The following is a 25,554-nucleotide window of genomic DNA, read 5'->3' as shown; positions in this document are numbered from 1 at the left end:
ATAACTACGAATCATCATTTTTGCCTTATAATAAGAAAAAGTCTCGTAGTTACACTTATTGCATTACTTTCTATTGGATAGTAATGTGTAAAATAAGATATTATATTTTCTAGTCTTTGATTTAGTTTATTAACAAGTAAAATTATATATATATATATAGGTATTTATAACGATGTTTATCATTTTATAAAACTGAATTACAAAAATTTGGTTGTTTCTCTTAAAGCATGCTCTTTGTATTGCGCAATAATTTTGTTTATGGACAAATTTCGATGTAAATAAATTACAAATGTATTTTTATTACAATAAAATTGAAAAAAAAAAAACAAACAAATAAAAAATATACTCAGCGACTGTACGGGAATTAAGACCGTTTAATTAAATATATTTTTATTCCAATAAAAATTACATGTATGTTTTCTGAATACTTTAAACATGCAGTACGATAAAAAAAAAACGAGTAATTACATTATAATACTCTTAAATTAGATTTAACAAATAAAAACATCGACTTTGATTGTGTTTGACTTTTGATTTGATAATCGTACGGAGACATCGATGCTTGATCAAGAAATAACATCTTTTATGCGAGCGTTGAAATCTCCTCTTCTAACACATCAATTACGAAATATAATTATATCGATAATAAGTTTCTTTAATTATTATTCGTTAGCAATATTAAAAATGTATATGTTATATATAGGATGGAAAAAAACAAGAGTTGGGTATTTTTAATATTTATGATAATTATCAAGATGCGTAAAAAATATTTAATTAACATGGAAGATCCTATCGATGTGAATTAATTTTTTCTACTAAAGATTTTTTATTTTTTTACGTTTCTCTTTGTGCATTCACAATATTACCAAAAGATGATATTTAAATGCTCATAAATAATAAAAATTAATTTACATTGATAGTATTGATTATAATAGGACCCATATTATAATTAAACATTTTGTTCTCATTATAAGCTTTTAAAATATTTGACTCTTTGTTTTATAACCCTGTTTAGGAAAATAATATTTTACATGTATTAATAATTTTTATATTATTCATACTGTCCTTGTATATTTTAAAACGCCTTAATCTATGCAACCCAAATATCAGTGATCTGACAGGTGCCACCACCTTGCGGAATGATTTGTTCGTTTACGAACGGTAAGTCTTCAGTGACGTATTTCGAAATGTCATTTTCTTTTAAATAAATATTTATCGTTAAGTACAAAAAAAAAGCATAAGATTTATTTAAAATAATAATAAGAAGGAGAAAAATAAAATCATGAAAATCTTCACGTCATTTTTCATACCAGAAGAAATTTAATAATGTAATAATAGTGTTATATTGAATCAAGCAGTTAATCTCATTGCTGAAAGTTCTTCTATTATTTTTTATTTTTATTTTTATTTAAAAAAAAAAAATTACACGAAATGACAAATACCTTTCAAATCCAATAATTCAAGATATATGTATGTATTGCTTTTTTTTTACTGTTCTTTTCAAAATTAGTAAGGAAATAAAATTGATTAATAATAAATGAATAATTAAATAAACGGGAGAATGAGGTAACATATTTTCTAGGAACGTCCATGTCAGTTTTACGCTCCCAGAATGCCGATGGTATCTATCTAACGAAAGAAGGTAAAGGGACGTGAGGAGGGGTCTCTTTTTACGTTGGTTTTCAGTGAGCTCACGCACGTCGAAGGTGTTCGTCGACGACGTTCGTTGCGATCTAGATGCCAAAAATGGCGTTTCTCGATCGTTTTACTACAATCAACGAAATCAACATCGATTCCGATTAAACCTAATAATCATATCGATTATCGATCTTTTTTTTTTTAAGAAAACAACAAAAATAAAAGTAACTCAAGCAAGAAGATTGTTTTAAACGGTGCCGGGTTTTTTGATTTTTTCTTTTTTTTTTTTTTTGATTTTGTCATCACAACGATTTTGTTAACGATCAATGAAAATATCTACGGCGTTGTCGTCGTGTGTCTCATTTTCGAATAACGACTTTTAATAATCGACAATAACACGAAATATTTAATCGAAGGATCAACTTTAACGTAAATATATGATATAATATTGCAATGATTTTGTGCGTATTTGTGGGTGTCAGTAGTACCGTATTACTGTATAGAACAAATAATTATGTTTCTTTTTATAAATGATTTCTCTTAAAGATATCCTTTCGTCACTTATTCTTTTATATAAATGCATAATGCATACTGAATATTTATTGAAATGAAATTTTAATTGATCGTATGTTTTGTGTAGTTGTTTTGTGTTTATTGTGAATATATCGTGTCATTAACGTAAATCACATTATTTTCATAACAATTAAAATACCTGTTTAAACTATTTTAGTTACTACTTTCTAATTAATAATACATTGCAATAGATTACATTCGTTAGAATCACATATTTCATTACTTTTCGTCTGGATTATTTAACAAACATAAGAATAATTTAAGACACTTTGAAAATTCATAAATAAATACTCAAGTGACTAACGTATTTCTCATATACTTGATTACATTAATTAATCATTACAGTTGCATTCTGTCATTCGTCATCTATTGTTTTACGTAGTACTTCGTAAAAGAGTTTCGTAGTATATATACGTATATTTGATGTATATATAATCGAATAATATCAATCACTTTAAATTATGCAAAATTCGACATCAGTTAAAAAACAATATCAAAAATCATAAAAAACAAATCTTATACGAATTGTAGTAGTCGTAAATTTCATTAGACATCGTGAGTGAAAGTCGAGTATATAATAAGAGACGGGTATTATTCGTCGTCGTCTGTGTTGTATGCAGCAATAGTGCATGCAAATTCTCACGTTCGGTTCATCCTTTTATCTATATTTTTGATCAAAAATTCCATCAACAACAGCGTCATCTCTTCTACTTCTTCTCTGGAAGAAAAGCATGAACCGGTAAAAGTAAAAAAAAAAAACAAACAAACAAACAGAAAAAAAAGGTTATGTCTTGTTCGTTTTTTTTCTTTTTTTTTTTTGTGTTTTTTTTTTATAACGTCAAACACTCGTATTATGTGGATACAATTTTTGCGTGATGACGTAAGCGTGGCCGCCGGACAAACGAGGTTTCAAGCTTAACATTGATGATGTCACATTTTGTCATTTCTAAACTAAGTAAATAGTTATATTCACGTTGCAAATTAAAAATGTCATGTCTCATTTATTACAAACTACCTTACGATTCTCTCTCTCTATTTCTCTTTCATTTGTTCTTTTATTCTATTGGAATGATTTTAAATGTCGTTGGAAACGTTTGCCTTTCATCGTAACTTCCTGCGTTCTCTTGCGTAGCATGTTTTAAAAATAATCATCAAGACTAGGTCATTCTGCGATTTGAAATCGTTATAATATCAAAATTTAGAATCGAAAAATCGATACAATATACATTTACTTTTTTTTTAATTTAGGAATTACATGCATATGTATATTTTATTATTTATATTTATAATATATAAATCATAGTTCATTTTTTTGGCAATTACCACAGCCATACATTTAATAATACAAATTAGATTTATCGAAAAGTTCTGTCCATTTTGACAAACACCGTTTCAATTTTTCGTCTCTAAGGATAATTGATAAATATTAGTCAATTAAAGATTGATTACTTTTGTTTTATTTTAAAAATGAACAGAACTTTCCGGTAGACCTAATACTATTAGGTGGTTCGGAAAGTCGTTGCGTTTTTCTTTTGTAAAAATAAAGATAATTTTTGTTTCGAGGTTAAACCTAAACCTTTCAAGTGGTCATAAATAGTTGAATTCGATAAATTTAACGCCTCTCATCGATCTCACATGTTGTTATTCGCCGATTTGCATCAATTAATGTCATTATTTGAAATGACTTTTTGAACCACCAAAAAAAAAAAAGAAATAATTGAAGAAGAAGATTTAAATAGAATTAAACCTACTTTAATTAATATAAATAATGAAGAGTAAGTAACGAGACAATATTGTCTCCTTGAAGGAATAAGAATGCAGTCGACCGAGCAGTTACGACCAGAACAACTAGTGGGCCTGGTAGCTCGATCAGCGGAGGGCACAGCCGCGAAGGGCATGCCAATTAAAGGTCATGAGGACTTGTGGGTTGAGATTCAAGCGAATACATTTAGAAATTGGGTGAACGAGCACTTAAAGCATGCTGCCGATGTAAGTGGCGGTCCTGTTTTGGATCTCGCCGAAGATTTTAGAGATGGTACACGTCTTTGTGTTCTCGTTGAAGTTCTTACTAAAAGACGTTTACCACGATGGAATCCAAGGCCGGCGAATCAGCATCATCATCTTGAAAATGTTTCGACGGCTTTACAGGCCATAGAGGCGGATGGCGTTAAACTCGTCAATATCGGTAACGTTATTTTCCTTTCTTTCCATTATGCTTCAACAAAAAATAATTAACAATAGGAAAATATCCAATGAAAGTATAGAGAGAAATACCCTAATTAACTAATCAGTAAAAGTTTATAATAAATTCAAGAAAAAAACAATTAAAGAGAAAACATCCTTCGTATTTGACTGTAACGTAGGGAAAGTTAACAGAAAAAATAACAATTCTATAATTTGCTATTAATTTACATTTACAATTAGAATTACAATTAATTTTACAAAATATCATTCTGGAAGATTATTGGTAGCATTAGCATGATAAAACAATTTATCGAGTATAGAATAAAGCATTTTAATTGTAAAGAATAACGAACAACAACAACAACAACAACAACAAAAATGTGAAATTTCTTTAACAAAATTGGTGTGAATTGAAATGAATGTTCTTGTTATATAAGTTTTTCGGTAAAAAAAAAACACTTTCTATATATTTACTAATTGACACACAGACAATATATCATTGTTTGAATTTATCGATCGAGAGATAAGGCTCGTGCCTAGAAAAACATGTTAGAAAGCAACGTGCTCTTGCTTTTTAACTAATTAGTCGTCGTTGTTTCACGTAACGCTCAAGAGAATGAGGTATTGACCTCGGCCGTGAGCTCGACTTCTTCCTCTGTTGTTCTGTTCTTACAATTGTACACATGTTTTCGTCTCTCTTTCTCTTTTAATGAATTTTCTCTGTGATACATGCATCCCCTTTGAATTCTAAACAATTTTAGAATAGATTACGAATGAACAATCACTAACATAATGCTAAACGAAAGGAAGAGCAGTTAGTATACATGATTGATTACATTAAACTTGTATTAATTCACATCAAACGAATTCAATGAAACTTGTATTTATCATTTTTACATGATAAATACATAACAACATGCGATGTTACGGATAATTGTTAGAACAATCGGTCTTTTATGAGATGCCTGTATTATTTAAAAGTACTTTATAAATAGTTATCATAATACTTTTGAAATACAATCGATGTGTTACCATTTTGATATCTAAATACTTTGGTACCGTTTTCGATACCAACACTTTGCACTTATTAGATACAACTTTTCTTGATTTTCTTTCTCGATCGAAGGAATGATTTGATATGATGGTATTTATGGGACCCCGTCCTCATTTTCAATGAGTGCAGGTCTCTTGTATCGTTACGTCACGCGTTGCAAATCGACGCTCGAGGTCGTTGCCTTTCTTGTGTTGTACCGGCGCCCACGAGGTTGCTGAAAGCCATTATTATTGTATGTATACTACGTGTGTGCGCGTGTGTGTGTGTGTGTGTGTATGGTACCGATCAATTTAATTCTTTTAAATAGATGTAACAGTGATAAGCTGATAAATTCGAAAGAACATTTATACAATTAGTTCAATTAATTAAATAGAATAATATCGAAATTTTTGCCTTCATTTTACGTTCATTAAATGGATCATGATTTTATAAAATACTATACGCGTAATTACTTCTATATTATTCTCCGTAACGCGCGGTTATGGTCTTCTATTATTAAAGACAAATTAGTAATTAGAGATATAATTACTCGACAATTTGTAGACCAATTAAACCGCGTGATACGACACTAATACAAAAATATCAAACAACACGGTAACGTTAAATTTTTTTAATATCGACATTAAAATTAAATGGAAGCAATAAACATTTTACTTATTTTCTATTTTAGAATCGCAATAGAACAATTGTGTACGTGTATGTGTAGGTATTAAATTTGTTCCCACGAATTCTTTCAATTATTAAATAATTTAATACGTAACAATTAATTATTAAAATTATAAATAATATGATTTTCGGATATATGTTGTGTGTAACGATTATAAATATAATAATAATAATAATAACAATAATTTCCTTTCAGGAAATGTCGACATCGTCAATGGAAATTTGAAACTTATTCTTGGCCTGATATGGTCGCTTATTGTGAGATACCAAATAGGCAAGTCCAAGTTCCCTCCAAAGAAGCTGATGCTTGCATGGCTCAAGGTCAGTATACGTAATTGCATGGAAGACCTTGATGCAGAACGAGTATAATCTACAACAAAAATATAATACCTTGATCTCGAACTCGAACGATAATATTATTTTATGATGAGACAAAATCATTTGATATTTGTATGTGTATTTTTTTTTTTTTTTTATAATTAACATATGTTATTAACTTTTAGGCTGTTTTACCAGAATGCAGAGTTAACAATTTTACAACCGATTGGAATTCTGGGATATATTTAAGTGCACTTTTAGATTATTGCAAGCCTGGATTGTTCCCACATTGGCGTCAACTAGATCAGGATGACAAGTACGATTATTTTTAATTGACGCGTCCTTCATTATACTCCACATTTGTTAAACTTCCTTTAAACATTCATTCTATTATGTTTCTTATAATATAGTGTTTACAATTGCCAAAAAGCGATGGAAATATCGAAACGAGAATTCGATATACCTATGGTGTTGGAACCAGAATACCTTGCATCTCCATATTTAGACGAACTCTCGGGAATGACCTACTTGTCGTACTTCATGAAAGAAGGATCACCAGGTTTCCATGCTACTTTGCGATGGGTTAACTCACGTTTACCTCAAGCACCAATACGAAATTTTACGGTAAATTATAAACAATAAATTAATCAAATAAAAATATCTCTGTTTATTTAATTTTTTGTTTGTTTGTTTGATTTTTTTTTCCAGACCGATTGGAACGATGGCAGAGCATTGTGCGGTATCGTTAGAAATTTAGGTGGACCTGCTCCACCCTACGAAAAACTTCACACCGATCCTTCAGCTTGGGAACACAATTTGCAAATGGGTATTTCCATAATATTAGATAAATCTATCTATCGGTATAAACGAGTCATGTAACATTCGTTTGTATGTTTGTTGAAGGTATCGATGGTGGTAAAAAACTGGGCGTGGAACCCATTTTAAAAGCAAAAGATATGGCAGATCAGAACGTCGAAAATTTGGGCGTTATGGCGTATGCGGCGTATTTTCAATGGGTGAAACCTCGCCCTCAAGCAAGCGAACAAATTACTGTTCATATAGATAGTACATCCGCTAGAGTACAACAGGCAGTAGGTCGAGTTATTATTTGTCAATTGTACTTCCTTCAAGTTATTTTAATATTTGACTATTTCAATAGTTTTATAGACTATTGTTTAGATGATACGTTCCATTGGACACAATGGGAAGTCTTTCTATATTGTTTAAAGTGTCTAATTATTGAACCACCGTTGTTCATAGGCACACTTCAAACTAGAGATGCTTACCAAAGAAGTTAATACACGAGATGTTAGAGGTGAAGTCATAAGTCCCAGTGGACGAGTCGAGTGTAGATTAACTTGGAATGGCGTACATGGAAAAGGGACTTTTGTACCTACTGAAGTTGGAATGCATAAGGTATATATATATATATATATATATATATATATATATATATATATATATATATATATATATATAATAAAAATTCGAATTATTTATAATATATTAGAAATAAATTAATTTTTATAGTTAATGGTGTACAACGACGGAGAATTACTCAGTGGATGTCCCTATTACTTCCGAGTTTTGCCTGCCTTGACCAAAATCAAATCACCCGGTATGGATCCTTGTGCAATTGGATCTATCGTCGAGGTTCTAGTCAATAGTTATGGTGAGTTGATCAGAGAACTTCAAAGATTATGCTTTATCTATATAATGACGAATATTAAAATATTTATTCTAGGAACTAGTCACGATGGGATTGATGTTACTGCATGGTCACCGACAGAAAGACCATTGGCATGTCCCGTCAAAAAAAATGATGGGGTACATACAGCAACGTTTCAACCAGATGAAACAGGTGAATGGAGTATAGCGATAACACATAATGGAAATCATATACAAGGTGGTCCATTTACTTGTTTCGTTTTTGACCCTAATGGGATTAAGGTATATATTAATTCATTCTTATTACGTAAATACATTTTATTTAATATTAATATTTTGTTATAATTATCTTTTACAGTTACTCGATACAGATGGTGCTATGCCAGGTCAACCATTTTCCTTTATCGTTGATGCAAGAGGAACAGGAGGTCTTGGCGATGTAATCATAGATATAGTACACGATAAGCAATCCATTTCCTATAGAATGGAAGATATTGGACATATGCAATACCATGTGTCTTTCGTTCCTTCTGATGCTGGAAAATACAGAGTCTATGTTTACTTCAATGGATCAGACGTCAGAGGTTCTCCATTTTCAATAAGGGTTGGTACTCAGAAAGGTTCGAGAAGATCGAAAGAATCAACATCGAGTTTAGAACGATCAAAAGTATCTTCCCTTGAAAGACGTATGAATGGATTAAATATTTCAACAACGCCAACTCGTGGCAGTCCTGTACAAAAGATTTATTCCACTTCGACGTATAAATCAGCTAGCCCAACACAAAATGTAACTGATTACTCACCCGTTCAACAACATTCATCCACATATAAAAGTTCCAACAATTATACAAGCGAAACATCAACGTATCATAAAACAAGTTCTCTGAATCATTCGCGTTCTCCTAATCTTAATCAAAGTCCTGTATCCAGAAGCGTTCATAGTCCCTCGATGATCAAAGAAACGAAAGAAACGTATTCGTCAACGACATACAATCATTCAAAATCACCAGGAACTCAAACTCCAAGTTTAATAAAGGAATCTAAAGACATTTATGCATCCAGCACTTTAACCAGATCTCGTTCACCAAATCCAAGTCCAGCATCTCCAGGATCACAGAATTCACCGACTATCAAGGAATCAAGAGACATTTATCAAACTGGTTCATTGAATAGATCTCGATCGCCCAATCGTAGTCCTATGTTTCGTAGTGCCACGCAAAGTCCTGTCAATAGAAGTTTTAGTCCAAGAATAAGTGATAAAGAAACCGGTTATAACGGAAGAAGTTTCACGGATAATAGTGTCGTTGATACAAGCAGTAACGTAAGAGTATCGTCTATGGTGGGTGGTACTTCTCGTCGAGATTCTTGGGACGCCATAGCCAAAACAAAATCTTTGCTATCTTATGGTAGTTTAGAATCTCTTGCAAATCTTGCTAATAGCTCACCGATTTCTGAACATAAAACAAGTACTCAAGATCTTACTAGTAATGATTATAAAAATAGCCATCAAGTTTACAGTACGAAAAATACAACACAAAATATAACGAATACAGAAAAATTCACAAGTGAAATTCAAAGTAATCGTACGCAAACACATGGTATTCTTAAAAATAAAACTAATAATTATTATAAAAGCGTCGATACTACTGATTCTACCACGCATGATCGATATCTCAATAATGGTACTTACGTATCAACGCAAATGAAAAATTCATCCCTTGTTACTGGGAGTGCTCTTGAAATGTTGCCTGTTCATAGGCCAACGACTTTCACCATTGATCCGAGTATAGATCCCAATAAAGTTTCTGTTAACGTTACTGGTAAATATAATTGTTTATAAAATCCCTATTAAATCAATTTCATAAATTATGTAATATTTTTATTCACCCTGTAGGTCCAAATGGTAAACCCATACCCATTCAGAAATCAATTCTTCGTGGTTTAACGTATACGATAACTGCTGAAGAAGTCGGTGAACATATTATACAAATTTTGCTAAATGGACAACACATTAAAGGATCGCCATTTAGGTTGGTACATTGATTCATAAATATTGGATACAAACATTTTTTTTTATACATCACAACGTTTGTATTAATTTTAGGTCACAAGCTTACAATGCAAGAGCTATACAAGTTGGTCATATACCAAATGGGGTGGTCAACGAACCAGTTGAATTCGAAAGTATGTATTATTATTATTATTATTATCATCTATAATTTTGCTTAGCTATGCAATGATTTACCAATTCTCAAAATAACAAAAAATTACCAACTCATAGAATGAAATGTTGGCAACTTTCTGTATAACTTATCCTAATTATACTTACATACTATGGTATTAAATGTAGAATATTGTTACAGTTGATGGTTCGAGAGCTGGTTCTGGAAATTTAGAAATTTTGGTAAACGGTGGACATGTTACGAGTTTTGTTAGAGCGCTAGGTAGTCAACGTTTCTTGGCATCATTCGTACCTCACGAGGCTGTAACACATTTGGTTGAAATGACATTCAATGGGGAAGTCGTACCCGGTAAGTTTTCATTCTAAATATCATTTTAATTTTGGTCTAACAAAAGATATGAAGAAAATAATGAAGCATTGTCGCAATCATCATCATCATCATCATCATCGTATTCGTTAATGACATTATTCATTAAAAAAAGGAACGCAATTGAAAGCTGAACGAATTACTTTGCATTTAAATATACAGTTTACATGCATATGCATATATCTCGTGCATGCATGCATACTTAGTTGTACGCGATTCAAATGGAATGCATGGCACTCGGTAGTACCGTCACAGGTTGAAAAGTAGGAAAACCAGCGTCGTTTGATCGAACGCAATAAAAGTTTGATAAATATCATTAAATTCTTCAATATTAACTTTAACTTCATCATTAAAAGTAATCATTTTAACGATTGAGTTTTTTCATTTTGCTATAACATAAATAATAATTCATTTATACAAGAATCTGTAATAATAAAAAAAATATATATATTCGTACAGAGCGTGTTTATGTAAACTTCATATACTTAAAAAAATATTTGAAAAGTTTATTAAAACGGCCTATACTCTTAGCAGGAACTCGATAGTCTGTAAACATTAAAAATTGCCATTTCTATTATAGCCAGAAACTTTCACTCTGGCTTTATACCGTTGCCGTTCATTCTTCAAGCACTATCATAATACTTGTGACATATACATCATTATAATATAATGTAATACAACGACAACCGAAACTAATTTCTATATTCGTCGGCAAAGAAAAAAAAGAAAATTCAATTAGTAACAATTTATTATTTATTTTAAAGTGTATCATTTATTTACTATAATGCAACGTCGAGAACGAAAAAGATGTTCTTTTCTCTATGGTTTATTACCAAAGTTGGCTTCCATTCGCATATACATACTACACATATTTACTTCCGTGAACATTGGTTAGATTCTTTCTCGTTCGTAAGTAATGTACCCTCTCTAAGTCAACAGGTCATCGATCAGGTCATTGACTTACGATTTCACGCATTCACGTGTTGTGCCACTGACCCAAATACACGATACACACGTTCATCGGTTTCTTTATCATCATCATCATCATCATTATTTATTTTTATTTCCTTTTTTATCTTGTTCTCGTTTTGGCTTTTTTTATTTTCTTTTTTTTATATACATATTACGTTTCCTTTTTGTATAAAGACAATGTTTTTAACGATTGCTTTCTTAGGCGTTATTATGATCTATCTACATCTCCCACGCCATTTAAGATTACTGCATTATGCACCTTGATCGGCATAACAGCCGTATAAATACGTGACTACTCACGAAAGGTTGCTCGAGTTAATTTCTTTTGTAAAATTGAGTACATTCGAAATAGTTCCTTTTTGAGAACTATCATATCTATAAAAGGAAACCCTCATATTTATATCTTAGCAATGAACGGAAATGTCGCATTTTAACGGTAAAACCGGTGACCATGAATAGGAACGTTAAAGTATATGCGTTACGCCACTAGATAGATTGTGAAGAATATTATATACATATAGATGCCATATAAAGAAATGCATTCTTTACAGTGGTTACCGCGTTAGGTACGTTATTCGTTACGCTACGTAGATGTCTTCTATGTTATCAAAGTTTTAGTTTTAATGTTTAACTTTAGATAGATGAGAAAAACAATTAATTCTGTCATAAATATTGTTGTTAAGCATAATATTATTAAGAAAATTTATATTTTGATGTTAATTATTGTTCAAGTAATTCTATAAAAGAACATTTTGAAAAAGAAAATGTTAAAAATAGTGTGTCGTGCTTCAGCTCGTGAATGATCAATTGTAATAATTTATTTAAATCTTGATAAACGTTTGAAAACAATCCAAATCTATAAAAGCGTGGGTGTATTAAACTATGAAAGTAGTGCCACAGTATATATAGGCGTATTTGGTTGCGTACGAAGGGATTCAACTTCTACCTACGTATATCTAAACAACTTCGATATATTAACACGTCATAACACTTTGTAACTCGCCTTGGAAAAATCAGCTTGATATTTAATTACAGGATTAAATACTAGATAGTCTTTCTTTCTTTTTTATTGATATTAAAATAGAAATGTGAAAATAAAGAATTATCTTGTTTAAGTATTAAGATATACGAGATACATGTCAATTAAAAGTTTTCATTTAGATTGTTATTAATGATTACAAACAGAGCGTTACCTAATCGTAAAAGTTTTCTTTTATTTGAAATGGTATTAATGATATAAATCCTTATTCCTCGTATAATCAAACTTACATATTTCTTTTTTTTATATTTATTTTCTATTCTCTTATTATTTACTGTTCTTTTGCTAAAGCGAACATTAACAAAATCGCTATCATTTATTGAAGATGAAATATCTATGTCCACTTTTTTTTCTTCGTGACACCCTATAGAATAATTCTTACAGCCTTGTGATACATGGAATGCGCTTATTACCATACTAAAGAGCTTATCACCTATCTTTCTCTCGTATTTCTACTTCGATGTAATACCCTTTTCGTTTACTTTGACTTAAATTTTGATTTAAACATAGATCATACTTTTATATTATACGACTATTTTAATAATTATTTAAAAATAAATACTTCGTCTTATTTCTTTCTGTAATTTAATAATTCTCATTTAGTCGATATTTCTTAAAGTTGCAATATTTAGCGTTGTTTAACACTATCGTTCTTATAATTAGCGAATTAAAGTTAAACACTCGGTACATAGATGTCGCGATTAGTTTCATTACATAGATTTTGTTGTTAAAATTATTATTATGATTCTCCTTAATGAAACGAAATATAACAAAATATCTTACGTAAACGTGAAGTTCAATTGAAGATCAATTGGTTCTCGTTAAAACGAAATGGCTTTTAATAAACATGTTGTTACATTAGAGAAATACGAATTGTAAATTCCCCGTTGACAAATATCGTCCATAAGCATCTCTAAGAATGGATTGTGTGGTTTATCTTATATAGAATCTTCTATATTACTGGAATTGAAATAATTACAATAATATAAATTACATAAGTCTAATATTGTGTATAAAGAAAATAAATCGATGAAGAATTCATTGCTAGATTGAGATTAACTTTTCTAAGTTTTAAATAGTGTGTACAAAAAATCGTAGCTAATAATAAATTTAAAATTTCCACTATCAAAGCAATCATTTATATACTTGATCATTCGTAAACACCTATTGACATCGATTGAATTTGATTCGTAAGAATTTCTCGTAGAATAATTATCAGGTCGCGAAAAAAGCAACATCTCCATGCTGACTTGACGATTTGCATTCTCATACAAAACAACGGTTTCCTTTCCATTCTTAGCCGATCTCGTCACGTGAAATCGATCACCAATGTCTGTCTCGTAGTACTGTATTTTTTTCTTTTTTTTCTTTATGTCGAAAGATCCGCATCACGAACGAGGGTTTCTATTTGCGGGCGACCTTAAAGTATTGAAATACGCATATCAAATATCTTTTGCATATGCTTGTATGCATGTATATTTTTTTTGTATATGTACTTTATGTGTAAATGCACAAGCGAATAAGAGAAAACAAAATGAGAGTTCATTACCGTACCGAGAATTCGTTTTTATCTTTAATTTTCATTCCTCACACTTGTTTCTTTATTTATATGAAGTTATTAGTTTTATTATAATATGTCTAAAATAATAGATACATACTGATACATACATAATAGAACATTATGAAAAACAACAAGCTTCATTGAACAGATATAAAAGATATATTATATATTCAAGGCATATATTTCCTTTCTTTTTAAATGATATTTTCACTCTTATGTTAATGAATAGATTTGTTATTAGGATAATTAAATAACTACATGTATAATAAACGCTTTAAAAAAGATTCCGCCATTTTACTAATCGATAAGATTTACAATCGATTCTCGACGTATGATTTAAATACGAGAAATCAAATGAAGTAACTGATTTGACTAAATTCCCGCATAATTAATAATCAACAGAAATACAATTTTTCAAACTTTACTTAATGTTTTTTCAAATAAACGTATTTAAAATAAAAAGAATAATTATCGAAATTACGCTAGGATATTAAAATATTTTCATTACTCTCGGAATATAAATTTAATTTAAAAGTTCATTTGACTTTAATTAATGGCGCGTTTTTTCAAAATAGATAAAAGAAAAGAGAAAGAAGTAACTTTAATAATAGATTGAAAGGGTGGATTAATTCGCATTATTCCTAAAATGCATCATCCTACATTTAGCAAGTAACTGTAGTTGTCTCACACCCGTTGCAATACATGTATATGTAAGAAATAAATGCTTGTTGGCGTTAAAAGTATGCAGGAAAGATAAAGTAGTATTAGTGTAGTAACAGCAGTGGTGGGAAGAAAAGACGGGAGTTTCGAACGCGTAAGAACATAGAACGACATGGAAACTATAATGCGTACGCCCCTGGTTTTGGAGCCAAGTGCCGGGTATACTAAGAAGCAGGAGAACAGCAATACAGCAGCTCAACAGAGTCGAGAGAGTAGCAGGAACATTGATTCTCGTCCCGTCTCGTATTCTCGTCTTTTGATTCGGTTGAGTCCGTCGTGAATCGCGCGATTCGCTGACGTTTCTTTATTCTCTCTCTCTCTCTCTCTCTCTCTCTTCTCTCTCCTTCTCTTTTTTTTCATACACAACCTGCGTATCTTACGTTCCACCTTAGTTACGTCGTCGTCCTCGTCCTCGTCCTCATCATCATTGTCGTCGTCGTCGTCGTCGTCGTTACCATCATCATCGTGTGTACGGCTTTTCTCGATCGTTCCACGTTCATCGTCCTACGAAATTTTTCGCGATGAGAGGCGAGCTTACTTGCTCGCTTGCTTTTCAATCGTTCGCCGTTTGGCCGTAACGTCGAGCATCGTTAAACACACAATAATAATTAAAGTAAATTTAAAAAAAAGAGAAAACAAAATTAAACAGTTCAACCAATTCTATATGAAAGAAACGAACACCGCATCAGGATACACGTCAATATGTGTTGTTAATGTGTGTGTGTGTGTTGTTTGTGAGGTGTTAAATCAGTACCCTCTCGTCTTTAATGAAAAGTCTTACGTCGTTTCTTATTTTAAGATTAATACTCTGTTTTGCGCAATTCCCAATTCGAATTGCTAGATAAATTATTTCTTTTTTCCTTTTTGTCTCTCTCTCTCTCTCTCTCTCTCTCTCTCTCTCTCTCTCTGTTTTCTTTTTTAATCTCTTTTTCTTTAGGGCTTTTTCTTTTTAGTGCATTTCAGGATTCTCATCGTCGAGCTACAGGTGATCATAAGGTAATTCCAACGATGAGTTTCAAAATGAGTTTAGTGCTTATACATACTACGTCCGTTAGGTCGCATTCTTTTCTTACCTTCTCTCTTCTTTCTTCTTATAATCGCATCAAACGAACTCGTTTCTCCCACTTCCGTTCAATACCGTCTTTGGTGATGTTACATCTTCTTTTTTTTTTTTTTTTTTTAAATCTTTATCGAAAATAAAATAAACTTACATTTGACAGGAGGGTTAGAAAATCTCCTTATTGGTGTTACGTTGCACTTCCGGGAAATTGGAATTTGACACGAAAAAGGGGAATTGCGCGGGCAGAACGTTGACTTTATACTCTTTCAAATATTATTATTGTACATTATTGTATTTAATAGAAATAATGAAGAAAATAATAATCAATATTTATGAATAATGAATCATCATTAAAATACCTCTTGAAAATTCTTAATTATTATTATTAATTTTATTAATCGAAAAGTTGTACATAATCTATAGTGTTATCCAGTTTTGTATTAACATTATTTAGTAATATATAGACAATATTGAGATACTTAACTTAACAAATTCATTTATAATATAATTTATATTTTATTTAATAATTCATGTGTCAACTTTTCTCTAATACGGTGATATTATAATCTTAGGATCATCTTGGCGAGTAACAATCATGCCAGCACCAAAGATGTCAGTTATTGGTGATTCTGTCAGATTGGTACCTGCTGGTAGTCCCGCATCATTTGAATTATCTGCACTTGGCTTCAGTAATAACGAAATAGATGTACAAATTTTAAGTAAGTGAAATCAATTTTCTAAATCTATATGTATGTCTCTATTATTATTCTTTAGTAATACGTATATTATGAAAAATATTGTAGCACCTTCAAAGCGACATATACCTGCACGAATAGAAGAAGAATCTGGTTGTTCTGGAGAATTTCGTGTCGAATTTACACCAACAGAAGTCGGAAGTCATCTTGTAGAAATAAGCATCGCGGGACAAAAGCTACCGGCAGGTCCTCTCGTCGCCAAGGTTTATAATAGCAGTTTGATACAAGTCACTGATGTACCTAGCGCTGTTGTTGGTCATGCCTGTCAATTTAGAGGTATGACAGAAAGAATAATTTGTATTTATTTATATGAGTATATCTTCCTAATTTATCTTTTTATAGTGGATGCGAGTGCAGCTGGTGAAGGTCAATTAGAAATATCTATAAATGAAGGAGAAGTACCAAATCATGTTCAAGTTGTAGGCGGCGGACGCTGCCTCGTATCTTTTACTCCTGAAATTGCTAAACCACATTACATTGATATCAAATTTAATGGAGAAGCTGTGCGTGGATGTCCATTTATTTGTAATGTGTCTGACACGAGTAGAGTCACATTAAATTTAAATCATTTAGAATTGATACCTGTAGATCAACCAGCTAATTTTCACATGGATGTTGATGGAAGTGGAAGTGCTGAACTTGCAGTTTCCGTAAGGGGTTAGTTATATAATATTTTCTTTCTAATTTTGTGGATGAATAAAAGTTAATTATTTGTTATGTATATATATATATATATTTAAATTCTTACATTTCTACTCACATAATAGCAATATATTAATTATTATAATATTTAATTTTTTTATACAATGTTTTATTCTGTGTATTATAGGACCAAATATAGAATTGCCAGTTAAAGTTACTGGTGACATTAATAATGGCTTCACAGCAGAATTTGTACCAAGAGATGTAGGTGTACACTCAATTAGTGTTGAATATAATGGTCATCCAGTTAATGGTACACCATTTTTAGCTAAAGCATTTAATGCAGACAAAGTATTAATTGGCCCTGTTGCAAGAGGTAGTGTTGGACAACCTACACATTTTACTGGTAAGTAAAATGAGTAAAATTAATACCGATATTGCATTTATCTCTGTGAAATAATAGAATATTTATTTATTATTATATTTTGTATAGTTGATGCAAGTCAAGCTGGTGAAGGAAATTTGGAAATTACAATATCTGCTCGTAGTCAAAATATTCCCACCCAAGTTACACCGCAAGGCAATGCTCGTTTCTCAGTCAGTTTTGTGCCTTTTGAGGCATGTGAACATATTATTAATATAGCCTTCAACAAACGAACTGTACCAGGCTGTCCTATAATAACGAGGGTGGGTGGCGATAGCCATGTAACCGTAAGTGGGCAGGCATTAAACAGTGCTGGTTTAGGAAGGCAAAGCTATCTTACCGTCAGTAACGTTGCCGGTAGCTTGGAAGATTTAGAAGTTAATGTTGAAGGTAAAATATATATTTATATTTATATCCTTCTTACACCTATCTCTTCTTACTAATGGTTTAACTTTATGTCAGCATGTACATTTCTAGTATAGAAAGTGTTCATCACTGATAACAATGATGCATAAGCAATCAAAAGTTTTGCATAAGCAAAAATCAACGATTTTACACAAAGATCTTGTATTATTATGGTATATGTTATGCACCTTGTGATTGATCTTTAAATACAAATGTGTAATATTACAAATAAGCAATGTAAATTTTACAAGGCTTTAATCACTGATCGTCGAATATATATATATATATATATATATAAAACACCACCTATTTTATTAACCAGCTGTAATTATTTTTACTCGATATTATTATATGTCCTATTTATATCTAATTTGTTTATAATAAGATTTTCTAAAAGAGTATAGCGTTATATTATACAGAAAATGATCTGTCTTAGTATGCTCTCTTAATTTTTTGCTTGAGAGCAATTCTCTGTTTGTTACAGGTCGGCCAGCTTTCAGACTACGACATTACTAGACCTCTAAAAATATACTAATTTCACTCTAACTTTAATACTTGGACTTTCATGAAATATATGGTGGTGGGTTCCTAACTACAATCTCCTGAAGATCTTTGCGTAAGAGTAGTACAATTGCCACCTCCTTTTTATATTCCTTATGCATTACTAGTTACCATTTTAGAATTCTATAAAATCAGTAGTTGTGAACTTATCCTTGTGAATAGCTATGCACATAATAACTAACATATTTTGATCACATGCTCACAATTGTTAGATCTATGAACATATATTTAATATGTTCAAGCCATTCATTTTTGTGGTGCTATACATTAATACGAATAATTATTAAAAATTAAATTGTGACCATATAGCCATTGATTTTGATCTGTTTACATAGTGCTATAATAAATGTGCCAATATGATTTAATTTTATTATCATAAATGGAAGAATTTTGCTTTTTGAAGGGAGGAATTTAATAGATACAAAAATGATTATTATTTAGTAGATTGTTAATATCTCATTAGTCTATAACATTTAAATTGTCTTTGATAATGAGCATGTAAAATTTAATGATAGTTTATTTTGAAAAAAGGAGAACAAAAAAAGAGCAAAAAAATTAGCAAAAATAAACTAAGAGAAGCTATACATAGCATATATTCTTATTATCTATTCTTACTTGTAATAGGTCATATAACTAACATTAATTATAATCTCTCATTTAAATATATTATGCTTTTTTTATAATGGGCTTATCATAATTTATAACTTTAACAAATAAGAATAATAAGATAAATTCAAATATTACATTTCATCTTTGGTGTTCTTGCGATCCACCTTAGTAGTTGCCTAACTAAATTGCATTAAAAAACTAACCGCCGGACTTGATAGGGCCCAATGGACAGGCCGTACCAGCTCAAGTCACTGACAACAAAGATACAACATGCACCGTGGCATTTACACCAAGAGTAGTAGGCGAACACAGAATAGCAGTAAATTATAGAAACATTCCAGTGGCTGGCAGTCCCTTCAGTTGCAAAGTATATGATGTTACTGCTATTAAAGTGAAGGATGCTAAACGAGGTGTTATTGGTACACCTGTTACATTCTTAGGTATATACATTGTGCATTTACTATTTAATTGTTTCTTATAATTTGACACAACTGTTTAATTGAAATCGTTGACTTCAGTGGAAACCAGTCAAGCAGGACCAGGGAATCTAGAAGTTACTGTAAATGGAGGACGTGTGCCAACTTCTGCTCAAGCACAAGGTCCTCATACATATGCAATATCGTTTACTCCGAGAGAACCAATCGTGCATACAGTTGACTTAAGATTCAATGGTGAAGATGTACCTGGAAGTCCATTTAGCTGTCAAGTGAGTTTTGTTTGTATATAATTAAATGATGATTGATTTATTATATGTAGTCATAGTAAAATGGAATATTATTATTTATTTTTTCGAATATTAGGTCATTGATACAGCTAAAGTACTGATAACAGATGGTCTAGAAAAAGTATCTGTAAATCGTGTTGCATCATTTACAATAGAAGCAGATTCATCTTTGGGAACACCTGTAGTAGAAGTATTATCACCCACGAGAGAGAGCTTATTAGTTCACATTAAGCAGAGTGGTCATGGATCATATACTGCTGGATTTACACCTAAAGATGTTGGTATGTTATTTGTGTAGAAAAAAATAATGCACTTAATTTATTATAACAACTGTATTATATAACAAACATAATAATGAAATAAAATTGAATACAGGTGATCATAGTGTTGAAGTAAAATTAGGTGGATCCCATGTTGAAGGTAGTCCTTTTCTTGTAAAAGCTTATAATGCTGACAAGGTAAAAGTAACTGACATAAATAGTGGTGTTGTGGGCAAACCTGTCTTTTTCAGTAGTAAGTTATCCAACATATATTTTTAACCAATGATTAATAAATCATAATGAAGTAAATAATTATAATATTTAATATTATTACAGTTAATGCCAGTCAAGCAGGTGCTGGAAATCTTGAAATCATAGTCGCAGTCAATGGTAAAAATGTACCAAATTATGTACAAAGTGAAGGTAATGCAAAATTTAGAGTTAACTTTAAACCCCAAGAAGCTGCAGTACATAGTCTTAGTGTTCGCTTTAATGGAGAACCTGTACCAGGTAAGAAGTCTTTTTTTCTTATTTTTCATGATATAATATATATCGTAAGATTGAAGTTATACGTTGATATATCATTTGTAGGTTCACCATTTAGTTGTAAAGTAGTTAGTGCAGGTCAAGCAGTAATAACAGGTAACAATCTGAAAATGGGTGCTGTTAAGAGATTGATTTCTTTTACTGTTGATCCACAAGCACCTTCAACAAATTGTGATGTTATCGTCACACCACCATCAAATGTAGCTCTTCCTATTACAATAGAGCCTATTGATGGCAAATATAATGTAAGTTTTGTACCTACAGAAGTTGGGAGACATAATATTAGTATATTAGTAGACGGAGAACCAATTAAAGGGTCACCATTTGCTTGCAATATTTATGATGTTACTAAGGTAAATTTTAAAATGATATATAATATATTATGAATATACAATATTTAAAATATAATCTTTTATTATAAATACGAACAGGTCCATGTATCTGGTCTTACAGAAGCCTTATTAGGCCAAGCCACAACTTTTACTGTAGATGCAGCAGAAGCTGGAGAGGGAACATTAGAATTGGTAGTAAGCACTGAAAATAACACAGTTAAGGCTGAAGTAGTTGCTTGTGCGCGTGGTCTTTATGATGTAACATTTGTCCCTCAAACCACAAGTACCCATTATGTTAACATTAGTTTTAATGATGATAATGTCCCAGGTTTGTAAACGTTAAATATTTAAATGATTTTTATATACCTTTATTGCATTTCTTAAATTGAGTATAAAATTATCTATTTTTTTTCAGGTAGTCCATTTAAATGTCCTGTTACTACAAATATGTTAGATGGACCTTCTATGATACGAGTTGGAAATACAGCTTATATGGATTTAGATATGTTAGGTTTACAAGGACCAGTATCTGCAGAAGTAACAGGTAAACCATAATTTAAGCTAAATAAATTATCTATTATAATTTTATAATTATTATATTTTATATTTTGTACAACAGGTCCAGATGGAATAATTATACCAAGTACATTGACTAAATTATCTTCTACTTTATATCGAGTAGAAATTCGAACACGTCAAGTTGGTACTTACAGTGTAATGTTTAGTGATGGTCACAAAGTTATTAGTACTCAAACTCTGCAAGCTTTTGATCCAAGTAAAGTATCTATTAAAGAAGTTGCTGATGTAGTTTGTCATCGTCCTGGAACAATTTTAGGTACTATTATTTTCTAATAAAATGTATATATATATATATATATGTGAGAGGAGAAAGAACAGATTTATAATATTGAAATTCTTTGTAGTTATTGCATCAAAAGAAGCTGGTCCTGGGAAATTAACTGTAAATGTTCGTGCTGGTGGAGCTGATGTTGATAGTTTAATTCGAGAAGGAGATAATGGTGTTTATGAAATTGTTTTTCATCCAACACGTGCAGCTCCTCACAAAGTGCATATCAAATATAACGATGTTCATATTTCAGGTATATATTTATATAATAAAGTTAATATATAATATGTTAACTATATATTATATTTTAATTTTGTAGGAAGTCCATTAGATGTAACAGTACGTAGTCCTACGGGTGGACGAGAAGTAACTGCAACTGGTTTAGGTTTGTATCAGTCATGCGTTAGTAAAGTAACTTCGTTTACTATCGAGACATTAGGACGTCCTGGGAAAGAATTTGATGTTGTAATCAGTGGTCCACAAGGTAATGCAGTACCTGTGAGATGTTATCAACATAGAGATGGAAATTTATTAGCTGAATTTACCACTAATTCTGTAGGTAAGTATAATAATTAGTTAATATATGTATACTATAATAATATGTATTTTATTGTATTTTTCTCAGGTACATATAAAATTGATGTCTTACATGGTGCAAAACCAGTTTTGGGTTCACCTTTCTTCTGTCAGGCATTCGATGCTTCAAAAGTAAAACTTCAAGAATTGGGACCAATGACGGTAACTGTTCATGATCACATTGCACTTAAATGTAGGTTGAGTTATCTATTATTTTATAATATTCTCATACATTATTCTTCCATTTTTAAATAACATCTTAAAATATATGATTATAGTAATGAAAACGGAAGCTGGAATAGCAGACTTAGATGTAACTGCAACAAGTCCTTTAGGGCAAGAACTTCCTTTGCAAGTCACTCCTCTTAACGATGGAGCAGAAATGATTGAATTTTCACCTAGTGTTCCTGGAACTTATATGATTAATATTACATATGGTAAGAAATTTAAATGTACTAATTTAATTTTTAAATAATTGAATACAATATTCATTAGCGTTTTTAAACAGGCGGATGTTCTATTCCTGGTAGTCCAGTAGCTTGTACAGTTGATGCTGCTGGACAAGCTCGTGCTAAAGGTGAAGGCTTATTAAGTGGTCATGTAGGTAAATCAGCTCACTTTATTGTTACTGGAACGAGAAGTCCTCCAGCAGTACAGGTATATATAAAAAAAGATTGATACATGATTTATAATCATTTTAAATATATATATATAAATTAATAATATTAATGTATGTGTTGTGTCACACAAATAATAGGTGGATGGTCCAGATAGTGTTTCTAAAGCAACTGTAGAGGCAGGCGTTAATCCAGGAACTTGGAATGTATCTTATATTCCTACTGAAGTAGGTGTGTTTGACATCAGGGTTGTTTCTGCTGGTCAGCAATTACCTGGATCCCCTTGGCATCCAAAAATTATAGACACTCGTAATCTCCGTGTTATTGGTAAATTATTTGATAAAATCATTATGTAATAATATTCAATAATGAATTTTATTTATCATTTTATAAATCTTTGCATATAAGGTGGCTGGACTGCTGTTTGTGACGATATTGGTCGTTTAAAATTACACCCATCTAATAAAATTAGTTTTGATACTGCTGAAGCAGGACCTGGTGAATTAACTGGAAATATCGGAGATCATCCATTAACATTTGAAATGACTTCTAGTAACAGATTGAAACTAGTACTACCTCATTTATCTAGCGGAGAGCATCGTTTAGAAATATTTTTTAATGGTGTACCTTTTCCCGGAGCACCAAAACTTGCATACGTTCAGGATCTTGAGGTTTTTAAATAAAGAATATTATAAGATTAAGAAGAAATGTGAATAAATATATCAATATTGTCTTTTTTATAGCCACCAGTACAAGACACTAGTAGAGTATTATTACGAGGTCGGGGATTAACTTCAGCAAAATGTGGTGAAGAAGTTAGTTTTATAATAGATGGTTCTCAAGCTGGTAGTGGGACTCCGAAAGTACAACTTTTCTCTCCTACTAATGAACTTAATGTAATGCTGCAACATTTAGGTAAGTTAAATGAACAAAACTATAAATACAGTTGTGTTACATTGTACATTATATATTTGAAAAAAATATACAGGCGACAGTGTATACCGTGCAAGTTATATACCACAAACACCAGATCCACTTTTAATGACTGTCTCATGGAATGGCAGACAATTAAAAGGATGTCCTTTGCAAATTAATGTTACGAGTGCAGCAGATGCATCCAGAGTTATCTGTTCGGGAGATGGTTTAAGACATGGCATAGTTGGACAAGAGATAAGAAGTTTTATTGATACAAGAAGAGCAGGACCTGGTACAAAAAAAAATCCTTATAACATTTTTAATCTATTGTCATATAATATATTTCATGATTTAACTTATATCTTCAGGTGAATTAACAGCTCATTGTGTTGGTCAACATAAAGTAGCTTATTGTGAGCTTTATGATCATGGTGATGCAACATTCACACTTAACGTTAAACCTCAAGAAGCTGGCAGACATGCTTTAACAATTAAATATGCAGGAGAACACGTACCAGGTTCACCTTTCACGTTACGTGTTTCTGGAGCCCCTGATGCATCAAAAGTATATTATTTATAATTATTTATGATACGTATTCTATCATGAATTTAATTTATACTATCAAAGAGAGAGATAAAGAGAGGTAAATATATTTTTGTATTTTTTAGGTTCGAGTATATGGACCAGGTATCGAACACGGTGTATTAGCAACATTTCAATCTCGGTTTATCTGTGATACTCGTGGAGCTGGCGCTGGTCAATTAACGGTAAGAGTAAGAGGACCTAAAGGTGCATTTAGGGTTGAAATGCAAAGAGAAACTCAAAAGGACAGGATAATTCTTTGTCGTTATGATCCAACTGAGCCTGGTGATTATAGAGTAGAGGTACGCTGGGCTGGTGTACTTGTACCTGGTTCACCATTCCCAGTTAAAATTGTTGATACACAAGATGAATTATTAATGCTCACACAGGTAAGTTATATTACTTGTATCATGAATAATGCAACTTATGTTATATGAGAAGAATGATACGATTGCAATAACTTTTCTCAGGGTGGGGATAATTATTCGACAGGCCATCATACTATCACGTCATGGCGTGGGTCGCAAGCTATATTGTAAAAAAAACTGTCATATAATATTGTTATTACTTTATATGGACTAATTAATATATTTCATAATATATATCATTGTAATTTATGAAATCGTTTCTAATAAATTTTACTTTCTTGTATATTTGATAATAATATATCATACTGTTATATTATATTATACTTATGTAATTCAATTAAAAGTAAATACATAATATTGTTTTTAATTTTTTCAAAGGACATTTCGT

At 31.2% G+C, this 25,554-nt stretch overlaps 1 protein-coding gene and 1 long non-coding RNA gene across 3 annotated transcripts; one reads left to right on the top strand and one right to left on the bottom strand.

Annotated features, from left to right (window-relative positions):
* Positions 1–1,702: 1,702 nt before the first annotated feature.
* Positions 1,703–25,449, top strand: jbug (filamin-type immunoglobulin domains fbug). Of its 2 annotated transcripts, XM_015329264.2 has the most exons (40): positions 1,703–2,067; positions 4,019–4,396; positions 6,312–6,436; positions 6,619–6,749; positions 6,844–7,057; positions 7,142–7,259; positions 7,337–7,524; positions 7,694–7,849; positions 7,964–8,105; positions 8,178–8,383; positions 8,460–9,921; positions 9,996–10,131; positions 10,206–10,285; positions 10,465–10,632; positions 16,575–16,721; positions 16,806–17,033; positions 17,100–17,414; positions 17,587–17,805; positions 17,893–18,213; positions 19,617–19,838; positions 19,917–20,104; positions 20,199–20,403; positions 20,498–20,635; positions 20,719–20,892; positions 20,974–21,281; positions 21,360–21,588; positions 21,676–21,804; positions 21,880–22,095; positions 22,184–22,360; positions 22,427–22,666; positions 22,733–22,876; positions 22,962–23,120; positions 23,192–23,340; positions 23,441–23,627; positions 23,709–23,971; positions 24,044–24,215; positions 24,289–24,507; positions 24,584–24,780; positions 24,885–25,187; positions 25,269–25,449. In XM_015329264.2, exons 2-40 carry the CDS (start codon positions 4,027–4,029, stop codon positions 25,335–25,337), a joined length of 8,814 nt encoding a protein of 2,937 aa, XP_015184750.1. In that variant the 5' UTR covers positions 1,703–2,067; positions 4,019–4,026; the 3' UTR covers positions 25,338–25,449. The 2 variants fall into 2 exon arrangements, with proteins under 2 accessions (XP_015184750.1, XP_089030866.1); XM_089174740.1 differs by lacking the exons at positions 1,703–2,067; positions 4,019–4,396; positions 6,312–6,436; ... (9 more) ...; positions 10,206–10,285; positions 10,465–10,632 and adding an exon at positions 15,347–15,938.
* On the bottom strand, positions 12,672–14,659 carry LOC149031772 (uncharacterized). Its single transcript, XR_016177333.1, has 2 exons — positions 14,216–14,659; positions 12,672–14,080 (listed from the first exon to the last, which is right to left on the bottom strand). It is a non-coding gene; the product is annotated as an uncharacterized LOC149031772 (long non-coding RNA).
* Positions 25,450–25,554: the final 105 nt, after the last annotated feature.

The sequence above is a fragment of the Polistes dominula genome, unplaced genomic scaffold (genome assembly GCF_049000335.1).
Source record: "Polistes dominula isolate Pdom_NZ unplaced genomic scaffold, Pdom_raw_medaka contig_16, whole genome shotgun sequence".
Classification (NCBI taxonomy): domain Eukaryota; kingdom Metazoa; phylum Arthropoda; class Insecta; order Hymenoptera; family Vespidae; genus Polistes; species Polistes dominula.
This window is presented reverse-complemented; position numbering and strand designations above follow the sequence as displayed.

Bases quoted from the DNA above. Each gene is read 5' to 3' on its own strand.
- jbug (XM_015329264.2), top strand. From the start codon at position 4,027: ATGCAGTCGACCGAGCAGTTACGACCAGAACAACTAGTGGGCCTGGTA. The intron at 7,525-7,693 runs GTAGGTCGAGTT...CGTTGTTCATAG, and splicing joins CCGCTAGAGTACAACAGGCA to GCACACTTCAAACTAGAGAT. The intron at 22,877-22,961 runs GTAGGTTGAGTT...ATATGATTATAG, and splicing joins TGATCACATTGCACTTAAAT to TAATGAAAACGGAAGCTGGA.